Here is a 15618-nt window from a genome sequence, read left to right as displayed (position 1 = left end):
ATCATAGCCATATTACTCGGGTAGGAACCGACAACCTTTTCAATGTTAGAGCATGAAAATGTGTATATATAGGCCTTCCCTTGCCCTCGATAAAATGTTCTTACTTTTTTCCCAAGGAACAAACATCTTGCATATATGACAAAATGATGCAGACTGTATTATGGGGTTTCCCCTTACCTTAAAATCAATTAAGGAGTATTAACCATATGGACCGGGGTTCCCCCGGTTAGTTGAGTGATTCATGGACATGTGGAACTCCCTTCTTCCGTACACTCCTTCCTCATCACGTTTTACTCTTGGTCTTGTGTTGGCCTAGGTGCCAATTTCATAGAGCTGCTTAAGCAAAAAAATTGGTTAAGCATGAAAATAGCTTGCTTATTTTACACACTGGCCAAAATTTCATGCCATACATACAACATTGCTTGTGAATGAAATTTAGCTGTTGTTTACTTAGCATAACAATTGAGTGGAGTCTTCTGATATTCTGATTTTACTAAGCATGGATTTTTTTGCTTAATCAGAATTTTGTGCTTAAGCAGCTCTATGAAATTGGGCCTATGGTTGCTGTGTACAATGGAATGTACATCAGGCCTGGAATTTCATCTTTGAAAGGGCAAACAAGGCCATTTTCATTTTGCAAAGGGCACTTCCATTCGCAAATCTGAAGGGGCAACACGGCCAAGACCCGGGGCAACAGAGGTCTCCATGGTGTCCGTGGCCTGCGTGTAATTCCAGACCTGGTACATGTGTAGCAAGTCTAGTTTAAAAACATTCTGAAATATCAACGATTTGGGGTTGACAAAGGAAAATGGATTTGAACCAAGGACCTCGGGGTTTATTGTGCCAGTGCTCTTGCAGTTCCAGTGTATTGTTTATTCTGTTTTACTGTTGCACTACCAAAACCCACTACATGCAGTTTAAAATAATGTCAACTATACTTTTACTTTACAAGTTGATGGTGGTATGCCTGGCCCCATGAAAAGCATAATCAATTAAAGCCATTGGACCCTTCCGGTTCAGAAAAAAAAAAAAAGTTCACAAATTTACAAATAACTTACAGGGTTTACAGAAGGCAATGGTGAAAGACTTCTCTTAAAATATTATTCCATGAAATGCTTCACTTTTTGAGAAAACAGCAAAACAATATCAATTCTCGTTAACGAGAATTACGGATTTATTTGAAACACATGTCATGACACGGCGAAACGCGTGGAAACAAGGGTGGGATTTTTCTCCCGACTCCGATGACCGATTGAGCCTAAATGTTCACAGGTTTGTTATTTGATATAGAAGTTGTGGTACACAAAGTGTGGGCCTTGGACAACACTGTTTACCGAAAGGGTCCAATGGCTTTAACTAGTGCAGTCCTCATCCAACACCATTCAGTAACTCAACTGTTGGACTCTGATTATGGTAGTATGCCTGCTCCCATTTTACCATTGCAGTCCTTAGTCCAATGGAATCAAATAAAACATGCTGTTGGATTTTGATGGGTTGGGGCTAAAGGTAAAAGCGCACTATACATGTACTTGCATCTAGAGTACATTTTATCTCAACCAATTTAATCTTTCTGTTTTCTCCTGTCGCAGTTTAAGGCTTTCCCTGTTACACAGCACAAAGGAAGTACGTAGCGCAGGCATCCGGGCACTGCGATACCTACTTCAAGATGAGACGAGTCTACAAGCGATGTTGACGTTACACGTTGACTACCTGATCATGAGATCATTAGATATCTGTCTCTCTAACGATGTGGAACGAGTACAAGCCATTAGGTTCATCAGAAGAGTAAGTCTACCATAGAGTTATATATAAGAACTAGAGGGCGCACTGGTGATGCTGCGAGCAAATACGCGACGGGACCGCAAGCAGACACGCGCTCCATTTTGTAAGATGAAATTTGTATGTGAGATGCACGTCGTGTGTGTTGATAAACACACGCTATGTGATGCTGTTTTGTGACCTTACAATATGGCTGCATGCGTGCATGCCTGGCTGCGTATATAGGCAAGTGCGCCCTATAGTTCTGATATATAACTCTATGGTCTCTACCTTCGTTTCCTCTGTCTTAAACCTGGTTGATACTTCCTGCGAATGCGAATGCAAAGCGAATTTGAAGTGAATTTGACGTCACAACTCCCTTTTCGCTGCGGTATCCGCAAGAGAGTTGCACACAACTCAACTGTTGCAAATTATTCGTTGCGAATTTTGTGATGTCAACATTCGCTTCGCGTTCGCAGGATGTCAACATTCGCTTCGCATTCGTGAAAGCGATGTTGCTGGATTTCGGCGCTATTTTATATTCAAAGCTAAGTAGTCACTCTATCATTTTATAGAAACAAATACAAAAAATATGTTGGCCGTTGGTGGCCGATTGGGAAAATATCCAACGTTTTGATTTTTGTTTATTTTCCTTAGTTTTGCGATGTAAACAATTGCTTTTTTGAAAATTCTCATTTTCAGGAGTAAATTACATTTTCGCTAATTTACCGTGAATTTCTAGCCACAACGAATGGTTACTTTATTAATCTATTACATATTTTTAGCATTTCGTCCAGGCCCTTAATGGCTCATTTTAAAGATGTGTGGCGGTATTTTTTTTTATAAGTAGCATTTTTTGACATTTTAGTCAAAGATTTCAAAGCATTTTTTCCGTATCATCAAAACTTCAGTCTGTGTTTAATTTTCTACAGTGTGAAAGGTCACTTATACAGGTAATTTAAAAACAATATTTGTTTTCTCAAACAATTTTTATATGCCTACCCAGGTATTTTTTTAACATAAGGGCACGTGATTTTTGCTGAATATAAACGTATGTCACTATATTTACGAACTACAATTCCTTAATCAACAAGGGTTATAAATTTCAAAAAAAAAAAATTCTTCAACAAATTAGTTCTTCTTGTTCAAGTCACCAAAGATATGTAGTTATCTCAGAAAAAAAATCGGACCTGATGTCTGGGTCTTAAACCACTGTAAAAAGGTGGGTTTTCCCATTATTTTCTCCCGACTCCCAATGACCGTTTGAGCCTATTTTCACAGGTTTGTTATTTTATATATAAGTTGTGATACAAGTGTGGGCCTTTAGACAATACTGTTAACCGAAAGTGTCCAATGGCTTTAAACGGTGTACTCTCTTGTTTCCTCTGTCTTACTCCTACAAATGTCTTAAATGGTGTACTCTCTTGTTTCCTCTGTCTTACTCCTACAAATGTCTTGAACAGTGTACTGTCTTGTTTTTCTCTGTCTTACTCCTACAAATGTCTTAAATGGTGTACTCTCTTGTTTCCTCTTTCTTACTCCTACAAATGTCTTAAATGGTGTACTCTCTTGTTTTTTGTCTGTCTTACTCCTACAAATGTCTTGAACGGTGTACTCTCTTGTTTCCTCTGTCTTACTACTACAAATGTCTTGAACAGTGTACTGTCTTGTTTTTTGTCTTTCTTACTCCTACAAATGTCACGGTGTACTCTCTTGTTTCCTCTGTCTTACTCCTACAAACGCCTTGTAGCTTCTACTTAAGTACATGTAGCACCCAGTCTATCGACCCTATTGTTTCTTTTGTGAGAGCCAGAAACATTACACTAAACCCTCTAACTTTAAGTGTCCAAGGCTCCCGAGTGTCCTACACTTGACCCAAGCCTCTGCGTTCCTTAAAGCAATAACGGTGAAGTGTCTTACAGATGAACTCAAGTGCCAAGATGTGTAACGATAAAATTAAAATGATTAAACTGCCATTTAAATAACTCCTGTGGTTGGTTGTAAAAAGGGTGTGTGTTGTACTAATTTGTCCATATGCCATAACGGGAATAAAAGAGTAGGCGATGAGGTCTTAAACAGTCGTCTAAAATACTAGGGTCAGGGCGGTTCGATATCTCTCCTTCCCTCGGTCCATGGTGTATGAGGATTGGTCTTGGGATCCCCTGAAGCGTATTGTTTTCTGGACCCTAGGGTAAATATCAAGACCATTGTGGCTAAAACAAAAGACATTTTTTGAATTTTCAGCAACGATTTTTGCTCATCTTTTTGGCAGTAGTTTTTTATTTTCTACGTTACCCTGGTTACCTAGCAAATTCACTGGAAGGAGGAAGATTCAAAAGCCTTTTTCACACTACTATGATCCCTGGGGGCAATCCCAGGAAATAATGGCCAGCCCTTTCACACTTTATCCCTGATCTACCCTGGCCAAGAGGCATACCCTGGGAATACCCAGGGTACAGCACCGGGGTTTTCTTGAAACGTGCATCCGGAACCCTGTTGAATAGGGACCTAGGCGGGGACAGTTTGCCGCGGGTAAAGCCCGGTTCATACTTCCTGCGAATGCGAATTCACATTTGCATTCGCAGGAAGTATGGACCGGGCTTAACTGTGGGGTAGAAAAACTCCAGGGGCCTCCCCGGGGCTCTATTCCACAAGGATAAGAGATACAGTGTGAAAGGGGGGGCACAAGATGCTACATGTACTACTATTGTTCATGGGTTGACACTTTGCTCGATTTAATTTTTTACTGACATAATTGCTAATTGGTTCTGTGCTCTGCTTAATATTTCTCCATTTCTATCTATTGGCAGATAATTGCCATTGCCCCAGCATTATGCCCCACCTCGTTGGTACACACCTTGGTTGCTATCGGCAACGATGGTGAGAAGATGCGAGATAGAATGGTACGCTCTGCCCTTGAGACGCTCTGTGAGCTAGGTGAGAACTTTCCCCCTTCTTAGAAATATCTTAGACTTTGTGATTTTAGCCTGTAGACTCCTTGCACAATGGACCTACACATGCTCATCCTGTCTGCCATATTTAGGGACTCATTTTGGGAGTAAAAATGTGAACAAATGAGTTTACTCCCAAAAAGGTGGAAATATAGACGTGCATTGTTCGGAGGTGTGTTCCGCTTTGTGCAAGGAGTCTATTCAGGAAGACACTGTTTTGTTTATGAAACTTGCCCAACACAAGGTCAAAGGGTCACTATAAGATGGAGGCTACAAGGAAAACAAATACAATTTAAAGCTTGAGAAGATATTGACTTAATTCCTTTTAAAATTGGGATAGACTAAAAGATGGTGGAAAACAATATACAAATAGTGAGTTCCAAAGTGCAGCAATACAGAGGGGGGGGGGAGCTTTTCAAACATCTCACTATTTCACACAAATCTCATCGTCGTGAACAATTATATTATTATTATTTATGTAATAAACCAAAAGAGAAACTGACTGGTTAAGTTTTAAATAAATTGGGGTTGAACAAAGACAAACTAGTTAGAACGAGACTTGGACCTGCGATCTCATAATTAATGTGCCAGTGCTCTATCAACTGAGCTGGCTCTCTCCCAGTTGGGGGCATGCCAGTCAGAAGCCATCCAACCTGTAACTACTGTACTACCGGGGATAACACCCGGTCTTACAGCCTGGGAAGTGGCAGCAGAAGGATCACCTTTTGTTCAACGGCAAATTGTTATTATTCATGACAGCTAAGTGCTGAGTGGAACCAAATTGAACGTTGTCATCGAGCTATACTGATTCTGTTTATATATTTGGTTTGAGGTATCACCAAATACATATTGATCCCTCACCATGCAATGCCTTAAATCCCATTGTATGATTCTGTTTAGTTTGAAGAAAAAAAAACAAAAACATTTTTTCGTTTTTTGTTTTACCCAGCAATAAAAAACACGGAGGTGTTTGCAGTAGCAGGCGGTTTGGCTACCCTGGTTCAGAATATCTTAGACTCCCAGCATCTGAGAATCAACGAGGCCATAATGATGACTGTACTTCATCTTCTGAATCATCCACACACTCGCAAGTTCATCCGACTCAATGTGGATATAGAGGTACGGTAACATTTACCCCTTGCACGGCGCGCAAGTTGCAATAGCACCCTCAAGAGTCCTCTTTCCAATTGTGAAAAGTGTGTGGCTGTGCAAACTTTATTTTTATAACTATTTTTTTAAAGGGAATTTTCACATTGTATCTCTTAACCCTTTGGAAGCCCTGGGAGTCTTTTACCCTAAGGTTACCCAGGCGCATTTTCACACTGTCCCATCCTAGGTCCATATTCCCCGTTGCATGTTACAAGAACACTCAAGGGTTTCACCATTCAAGCCTACTCCACAACAGAGGTGGCTGTTCCCAAGGGTATGGCCAGTTGCCGGCGTGGATCAGGGGTTAAGCGATCAAAGTGTGAAAGGGCTGACCCCAGGGAATAGAGTGGTGTGAATAAGGGAATAAATGGGTAGCGACACGTTCTTAAACGGCCGTTTAAAACTGGCAGGGTCGTTGCCGTGCGATGACATGGCAACGACCCTGCCAAGATTTAAACGACAGTTTAAGAACGGGTCCCTACTCTGTTATTCCCATTCATAAATGCCTTTTTGGTTAAAAGGCCCAAGAAAGTATGAAACTCTGTAAAACTTATCCGTTTTCCGACGTGCTTGAGCTCTGTACGCCGTCCGTGTGTTGCATTGTTATCCAACCGGATCCGTTCGTGCGCGTAGTCTTGGTGCAAGACGTTTCTCGTTTTCCTTTCACACACAGCGCGGCCAACTCACCGACAGCGCCCGCATCGCCCGTAGCGAGAAACATCTTGCACCAAGACTAGGGCGTAGTATCTGAAAACAACCGGTTATAAACAGAGCTCAAGCTGGTCATTATCAGCCGTTTAAACACCCCCACGTGACGCACTCTCCACCAATAGGAACAGTGACTGTTTTAATGTTGATGTGGTTTATCATTACAGCAAGTCATAGCACCATATACAGATGTACACTACCGTCACCATGGAGATACTAATGAACAAACAAGGTAAGATGATAAAACTGAGTGTTCTTAATTTGATTCTAGTCTCTTCTCGTTTTGATTCTAGTCTCTTCTCGTTTTGATTCTAGTCTCTTCTCGTTTTGATTCTAGTCGCTTCTCGTTTTGATTCTAGTCTCTTCACGTTTTGATTCTAGTCTCTTCTCGTTTTGATTCTAGTCTCTTCTCGTTTTGATTCTAGTCTCTTCTCGTTTTGATTCTAGTCTCTTCTCGTTTTGATTCTAGTCTCTTCTCGTTTTGATTCTAGTCTCTTCTCGTTTTGATTCTAGTCTCTTCTCATTTTGATTCTAGTCTCTTCTCGTTTTGATTCTAGTCTCTTCTCGTTTTGATTCTAGTCTCTTCTCGTTTTGATTCTAGTCTCTTTTCGTTTTGATTCTAGTCTCTTCTCGTTTTGATTCTAGTCTCTTCTCGTTTTGATTCTAGTCTCTTCTCGTTTTGATTCTAGTCTCTTCTCGTTTTGATTCTAGTCTCTTCTCGTTTTGATTCTAGTCTCTTCTCGTTTTGATTCTAGTCTCTTCTCGTTTTGATTCTAGTCTCTTCTCGTTTTGATTCTAGTCTCTTCGCGTTTTGATTCTGGACTTGTAAATAACATTTCATTAAAAACTCCAGAGTCAATTTCTAAATGTTTTCAATTGATTCTAATTTGTGATTTTAGCGAGGAGCGTGAAATGAGACATGCGGCAAGTCGGATGGCCATCGTTACCCTCATCAGATCCTGGCCAGGTAAGGACAAATAAACAAACGATAAAAGGAAACAAGCAAACAAACACCCCAACATTAAAAAAACAAGAAGGGATCAAAATTGGGAAAACCCCGCACCCCGCTAAGCCCTGCCCCATTGTGTATTGACCAATAACAACGCAACGAAGGTCCGACAAATAAGGTCCGGCATGCGTACGCGTATCTTGGCGCGCACGGCAGTGTTGTGCAGAAAGGCATTGGAGAGCCCCACGTGTTCTTGCTCACACGTGCGTCGTGGGCGGAGCCTACTGGATCGGTCTAATGCTGGATGGTATCATTCACCGCATCCCGGCAGAAGAGATAAAAAATGCACATGAAAATATTCATGAATGCTCAACATTGAAAATGAACAATAAACAGTAACATGTATGTGAAGGTAGGGAGTGGGTGGGTTGAGTCATGCTCCAGACCCAGACGGTGTCTCGCTGTCTACTCGCTCCTTAAAGACACTGGACACCTTTGGTAATTGTCAAAGACCAGTGTTCTCACATGGTGTATCTCAACATATGCGTACAATAACAAATCTGTGAAACTTTGGCTCAAGAGAATATTGAAAGAAAAAACACCCCTGCCTAGAAAAAGGCTTTTATTATTTTAGTGAGAAATTACTTCTTTCTCAAAAACTATAACAAACCTGTGAAAATTTGGACTCAATTGGTCATCGAAGTTGTAAGAATGAATGAAAAAAAACCACCCTTGTTGCCCAAATTTGTGTGCTTTCAGATGCCTAAAAAGGGCTCTGAATATTTTAGTGAGAAATAACCTCTTTCTCAAAAACTACGTTTCTTCAGAGGGAGCCGTTTCTCACAATGTTTTTTTACTATCAACAGCTCTCTATTGCTCGCTAGCAAGTAAGTTTGTATAACTATTTTTGATAACTACCAATAAGTGTCCAGCGCCTTTAAGATGCAAAGGTTGGGGGAAGCGTAGATGTCTGATGAGTCTTTACGCCATGTGTGGTCATGTGTGACATCATTACTACATACCCTGGGCGGAGGTTGGCTACTTTAAGGGAGGGATAATCATTCAAAAAACTAATGACTGTAAAATCTTACTCGGTAAGAAACACTGCTGCTGCTGCTGCTGATGTATGACATTTTGAGAAACGATTTACTTCCAAGGAATGTTATTTGAGAGAAAGGGATTGAAAAGCATTTCAATCTAAGAAACGTTTCATGCTGCAAGATTCTCAGACAGTGTATTCCAATTAAGAATTATTCTGCGTTGTTATAACCGCTCCAGATTTTCAGCCAAATCTCAAAACGCAACCACCTTTTGAAAAAACCTCAACGGTATACATTCCCTTTAGATGTTAATATCTTGTAATCTTGTATATTTATTGAAATGTTTGTCTGAATAAATAACAATAATATTGGTAATAATCAAGAAATGCTCTCTTTAACAATTGAGTCATGCAGGGATGTGATTTCCTTTTTAACCGGAATTCCATTCTTTTTGACCTTAAAAAAAGAAAAGGAAAAAGATCAAATTCGTAACAAAATGAAGAGACAACCATATATATTTTTATCCCAGATCGTACAGTATGGCTTTTAAAACCAAAGAAAAATTTTAATATTTCTAATTCCAATTGCATAAACATTTATTTCTATTATTGGAATTAGAAATTCGTGCTTTGCGCTCAGAGTTCAGGTTTTTTCCTCAACAGCTTATCTCATCCCTGGTCACGATGGAGCGGGTTTTTATTAGTTTATTTTATTCCTCATTCTCTTCTTGTAGGAATGATCCGACTATGTCAGCCAGAAGCCAGTGGGCTTCACTCATTAATGTCCATCTTATGTATACCACATGATGAAAACAGGGTAAGCTCATTATAGTTTCAAAGTTATTTAATTAAAAAACAATTCTTAACAGTTGATCCTCCAAAAATAAAAAACTTGAGCAAAAAAAAAAAAAAAGTTTGTGCAAAATGTACTTTATTCATTATAACTGTATTATTTTTTGTTGGTTGAACAAAGGAAAAATGACTACAGTTCAGCGCTCCCGTCAATCCAGAAGTTGCAGCTTTGAGTCCTGCTCCAGTTAATTTTTCTTTTTGTTTGTTTAGATGATCTTTCTGTCAAGGGGACTCGGCAAACTCCCACAAGTGGATATAAACACCAAGTTAACAACAGCCAATCTCTCTCATACAAACATTGGTTTATCGTCTATGATTATGAATTGCAAAAATTAAGAAATTTTGACTCGGTAACTAGACGACAAAACTTATTCTGGTCATAGTCAAACCATCGGTTAGCTTGGTAGAATCAACCGACAACCTTCTGACTTCAAGTCCTGCTGTCTAACATCACTAAACTTTGATGTAATTTTATAAATCTTCTCCAGTTTTGGAGGTTTTGAGGAAAAAAAAAAAAAAAAAAACAATAATAATAATAAACTTAAGTTATTTCAATATTTACCCAGTCAATTTATTACTTTTTATTTTATTTTAATATTTGCTTTTTTTTTAACACAGAGATATCTTCTTCAAGTCTTGTTTGATATTTTCTACATCCCTATTCCTGATTGGACAGATGATTTTGACGTGGCTCTTCAGAGTATAGGTAACTTTCAATTCAACAAGTTTCAGATTATTGTAAGTCGACAAAGATGTCAGTGAAAACGGAACAGTTGGGATTGAAGACACTGGACACCTTTGGTAATTGTCAAAGACCAGTCTTCTCACTTGTTGTCTCTCAACATAGGCATAAGAAAGTAAGCATGCGAAAATTTGAGCTCGATTGGTCGTCGAAGTTGCGAGATAATTATGAAAGAAAAAAAACCCTTGTCACACCAAGTTGTGTGTTTTCAGATGCTTGATTTCGAGACCTCTACATGTAAATCTAATTATGAGGTCTCAAAATCAAATTCGTGGAAAACTACTTCTTTCTCGAAAACTAGGTTACTTCAGAGGGAGCAGTTTCTCACAATTTTTTATACTATCAACCTCTCCCCATTACTCGTAACCAAGTAAGGTTTTATGCTAATAATTATTTTGAGTAACTACCAATAGTGTCCAATTACTGTAGTGGGATTTGAACCAATGCCTCTGTGTTAACGTGGTTGCACCCCAAACAAAGGTGTTGAAAGATTAGGAAAACCACCATTATAATTCAGTTGGTAGAGCACCCACACTTTAATCCTGAGGTCGTTGGTTCAAATACTGCTCTAGTAAATTTGTTTTATGTTTAACTCCACCAAATCATTTCTATTTGACCCAGTCAGTTTCCCTTGTGGTTTATTTCTGTGACTTTGTTAGTCGTAAAAAGAGGGATGGCAAGGCCAAATTTAGTTTTATGATCCGCTATCTAAATACTTTTTTAATAAAGAAATGTGGTGAACGAAACGTGTCAAAGAAATAATCTGTAAAAATTGTACTCAAAGAGCTATTTTGCTTGAAAAGGCTCTTACTAAAAAATATTATTGTGTATGGACAGAAACACCAAAGCTTGACTTGGGTGCTCTTATCCGCTCGGCCGCGACACCCCAAACCTCTCTTATAGTTATTGTAATGTTTTATTCTTTGCAGATCGTTATGAGATGCAGTCGTCGTGGGCGTTAACCGAGGGTTTCGTTGTGGAGGAAGGCAAAGCCATACTACCTCACCGAGCAGCCACGAGAACCAACCTCACAGAGAACCAGTTAGCGTTGATATTACTAGCATTCACTAACGCTGGACTTCTAGAAGTAAGAAACATCTTTCTAAAAGTTGGGACATGGTATCTCCTCAAACCTTAGGGCCTTGTCACACGAGGCAACTTGGAGGCAACCCGCTCCAGTGCATGCTACAGGACCAATTTGATAGCACAGTTTTCAAACAATGTCTTACGATCACAAAGAAAAATATGTAAATATTCACATGTGAATGCCTTTTCTTGTTTGGGATGACCTCACTAGATTTAAATGTTCTTGTTGCTTGCCAAAGCACAAAATGTTCTCTTTCACTAGAACTGAACACATTAACATTATAGAGAAATTTGTACAGTTTTTATGTTTTATACATTTTCCCTGGCTTGTCTTTGAACTTAATAACTAGGAACTGTAAATTAGAGAAAGGACAATATTTTTGCAATTTTATTTCATGGGGAGTCAATGAATGACTTCTCGTGTAAGTGCCAATTCTTTGCTTACAATAAACATTGCCCAATTTCTTAAAGCCTTTTAGCACAAAATATCGCTCAGCACAGAAAAATGCTGCCTAGCAGAAAAAGATTACCAGCCAAAAATTCATTAGGTTTATACTGTTGCCACCGATGCCCCACTCATTTCTTCCTCCGATAAGATATCTGCTGAGCAGCATTTTCTGCTAAGCAGCTTTAAGAAACTGGACCATAGTGATTTGGATTGATAAGATGACTATTTCCTGAAGGATCCTATAGATAATAATAAGTAATTTGGATTGATTCTTCTTTACAGAGTATCGTTGAAGTAATCACATCAGGCTCGGACCATTTATCTATCATGGCCACCGTCTTACTGGGTGAACTGTTACACATGGTGAGTCTGAAAGTATTCTGATACCTTTTGTAGATTAATTTGTTGTCTATGACATGAATCCCTACTCACTGTGAGTGAAGACGTATGTAATATAATTTACCTGTAGAAGCTTAATCTTCGTTAGTCATCAATTTTTTGTCAAACAAACGATGGTCAAACAAACTGACTGACTCAATATAAACACATGAGGGCGCTATGCAGTATCTACTAAATGGATATGGAAAAAAACATGACCTAGGTTGTAAATAATGGTTAAAGAGATGCACAACACATAAAAATAAGACAAAAATATGCTAGCGAGGAGAAACGTGGTACCACGGTCTGACCACCAGATGGCATTTTGATTTTTTTCCCCCAGGCGGACCGTATCTTGCCATCGGAATGTGAACAGCATCATCATTGTCTACCGACCCTAATGATCTTAGCAGCGTCGTTTGACGTTCCTGTACTCCAAAGAAAGTAAGCCAATATATTTTGTCAAGTATATTTTGTGTAACGCCTGATGATAACATTCGGTAAAATGTTTGCAGCCGTTAAGTTAAAGTCTTCCTAACTCATTTCATTAAAGTCTTCCTAACTTAGGATTAATCTTAGGACTTAGGTTGTGTTAAGTTCTGTAACCATAGACATTAAGGCGCATTGAACCCATCCTAAGTTAGGACGAGTTACTTGTTCTTACTCGAGATGGGATTAATTCTTGTGTTCCGTGAAATCGGTACCCACTTTTAGTTTATGGATTTGAATTGGCCTTTTGTCACTGCACAAGTCTGATGGTCAAGTATTAAGACTATCTACTCGACAATGAAGAAAGAAAACGGTGCAGTTGACTGGACAAGTCTCGCGTGTATTACAACGGTGCGGCAGTGAAAGTGCGCCGTTTGTTCCCTTCGCAGGTTACAGCAAAGGGGTCCCAAATTGGATATGTGTGAGACTTGTCTATTGAAGCGTTTAGACTAATTAAGAAAGAACTCACACTGTGGCAGTTAAGTAAACGAGAAGTCCCCTTGATCTACTAAGCGACGGGTAGTCATGGTCCATTTCATACCTCCTCGGGTAGCACTTTAAAAAACAGTACAGTTCATAGCTAATGAGTCTTCCAAATAACAAGGGGGCATGGTTGGCGTGTGCGTAAAGCGCTTGCCTCTCACCAAGGTGACCCGGTTCGATTCCCGGCCAGGGCCATATGTGAGTTGAGTTGTGCGTTGGTTCTCTGCTGTGCCACGAGGGTTTTCCAGAACATCCGGTTTTCCTCCCTCGGAAAAAATCAAACACTTTCGATCTTGGCTGTGCTCCGTGGTCATAATGGGTTGATGTGGCTGGCAGCCAAAGGCGCCCTTGCATGCCTGCCGCGTCCTTCTCAATTCAGCTCTTAGCTGCGAGTAAGGATGATTAGCCCCCCAAATTATTATTATTATTATTATTAACAAGAACTATTCGGTAGCAGTAGAATATACAGCTAGAAAAGTTCTCAAAGAACAAATCTTCACTGCAGAGTAAATATCAATGTATTTACATAGTGTTATAAACTGAATATATATATATTATAGTTCTTTTATGGTCATCTTTTGATTATTTTTAGTCGTGCCAGTGCCGCCATAACACACCTGGACCGACTTCATGAGATGAACAAGCGAGGGCCTGTACCCTGCAGTCTGTTTCTCAGCTTCATCATGAGCTTATCGCAGACGTTCATGGCTGACAGGAAATCTAAACTCAACAGGGATAAACTCAAACAGTGCATGACAAAGGTAAAGTTTAAGGAGTAACTGTAACTATTTAGTAGATGGAAATTTGCATTGGGGATAAGGAATTTTAATTTTGGTTTTACCCATATACACCAATGTGTGTAAGCACTGTTCACTGTTAACATGTCTTATATCTTGCGGTACCCGCTGCCAAAACATAGGATTCAAACTGCCTCTAGCTACCGGGCAACCTCGGTAGTCTAGTTGGTAAGACACTGCTCTAAAATTGCAAGGGTCGTGGGTTCGAATCCCACCCGAGTAACATGCCTGTGATATTTTTTCACAGGACTCGGGAAAGTACTGAGTATACAGTGCTAACACACATTGGTGTATGGGTAAAAAAAAACAAAATTAATATTCTTTATCCCCGATGCAAATTTAACATCTCTTACACTGTATACTGAGTACTTTCCCGAGCTCTGTGAAAAAGATCACAGGCATATTACTTGGGTGGGATTGGAACACACGACCTTTTATCATCAAAAAGATTTTGTTTTCATTGTCAGGATACTGATGATATCAGTACACAAGCCAGCCTGAAAGAAACTCAAGTGTTGTCTGCCAAAGATTATACATGCTGGAACTGGGAACTCATTGGCTGCATCATTAAGGTATGTACATTTCAACAGTGAGGTGAATCCTACTAAATAATTTTGTAGACCCCTTGCACGACCTGGAAGGCTCCTCCAGGGATGTGATTTGTCTGTTTTAAACTGGAAATCCGTTTCTTAACCCCCCCCCCCCAATTTAAATTTTGTAAAATACTATATCAAATGCCACAGATTGCAGATTAGGGCTTTTAAAACTAAAGATTAATGTATAATCAGTCTTCGCAATCGCAAGCTTTCACGCTTTGTGTATACAGTTCAGGTTTTTTTCAACAGCCTAGCACATCCCTGCACATCTGAACAATACATGTCTACCATTTTGGCCTTTTGGGAGTCGTTTCCTCTGTGCACATTTCGACTTCCAAATTGATTAACGAAAATTGGCGGACAGGATGGGAGCGTTGCACATTGTGCAAGGGGTCTGTAACGGACAGCAATGAGCAAATACCAGAAAAGCACAGGGGGATTGACTATATCAAACCATGCACTGGAGCATGGTCGTCTATGGTCGATTCGAGAGCTACGTCACGGCTTCTGGTCAAGTCTAGTCACTCACTTTACAACTGAAACACGTGAACAAAACGAACTGAGAGAAATGCACACTTGGCAACCTCATCACTTACTTACATATGACCATTGTTTCTTCTACAGAAAGGGGGTCCATTCTTGAAGAAACTTGAAGATGCTAACATTAACAGGTACTTGTAAACCACCATGGAAATGTTTTTTATTTCTCCACGCTTCTCAAACATTTGTACAGTTCAATTAACTCTTTGCTTATACAAATCCTTTGGATGAGACGCAAAGCTGTTGGTCCTGTGTGTTATGAAAGCACGTAAAAGAACCCAGTGCACTTATCGTAAAGAGAAGGGGTTCGCCGCGGTGTTCTTGGTTTGATTGGCAGCATATGGCACCACAGCACTTAAACCATAACATGGTGCTATGTTAAGGACGTAGATCTCATGACTCTGACGTACCACATACCTTGCAGGAAAATACTGAATGTGAAAGCACTTCGAGCGTCACTGAGTGATGGATATGCACGGAAAAGAACCCCAGTGCACTTACTGTAAAGAGAAGTGGTTCGCCCCGGTGTTCCTGGTTTGATTGGCAGCATATTGCGCCACAGCACTTTGTAAACCATAACATGGTGCTATATAAAGGAGTATAATTCAAACGTAGCCCAACATACCTTACGAGTAAACATTAAATATTGAAGC

The 15618-nt window shown here is 39.7% G+C and overlaps 1 protein-coding gene and 1 non-coding gene across 2 annotated transcripts in view; both read left to right on the top strand.

The window, feature by feature from the left end:
* Positions 1-15618, top strand: part of LOC117297569 (rapamycin-insensitive companion of mTOR-like) — a 46526-nt gene that overhangs the window by 18695 nt on the left and 12213 nt on the right. Inside the window, exons 5-17 of the mRNA XM_033780666.1 lie at positions 1590-1785; positions 4569-4695; positions 5659-5828; positions 6734-6798; positions 7466-7533; positions 9289-9371; positions 10025-10112; positions 11078-11235; positions 11965-12045; positions 12404-12504; positions 13625-13793; positions 14297-14401; positions 15050-15096. Of these exons, the coding sequence (XP_033636557.1) occupies positions 1590-1785; positions 4569-4695; positions 5659-5828; positions 6734-6798; positions 7466-7533; positions 9289-9371; positions 10025-10112; positions 11078-11235; positions 11965-12045; positions 12404-12504; positions 13625-13793; positions 14297-14401; positions 15050-15096 (1458 nt within the window). The remainder of the gene's footprint in view (positions 1-1589; positions 1786-4568; positions 4696-5658; positions 5829-6733; positions 6799-7465; positions 7534-9288; positions 9372-10024; positions 10113-11077; positions 11236-11964; positions 12046-12403; positions 12505-13624; positions 13794-14296; positions 14402-15049; positions 15097-15618) is intronic.
* Positions 13980-14052, top strand: Trnaf-aaa. Its single transcript has one exon. It is a non-coding gene; the product is annotated as a tRNA-Phe (tRNA).

Source organism: Asterias rubens, chromosome 12 (genome assembly GCF_902459465.1).
Source record: "Asterias rubens chromosome 12, eAstRub1.3, whole genome shotgun sequence".
In the NCBI taxonomy this organism is placed as follows: Eukaryota; Metazoa; Echinodermata; class Asteroidea; order Forcipulatida; family Asteriidae; genus Asterias; species Asterias rubens.
Note: the sequence above shows the minus strand (reverse complement) of the source record. Positions and strands in the feature narration are given on the sequence as shown.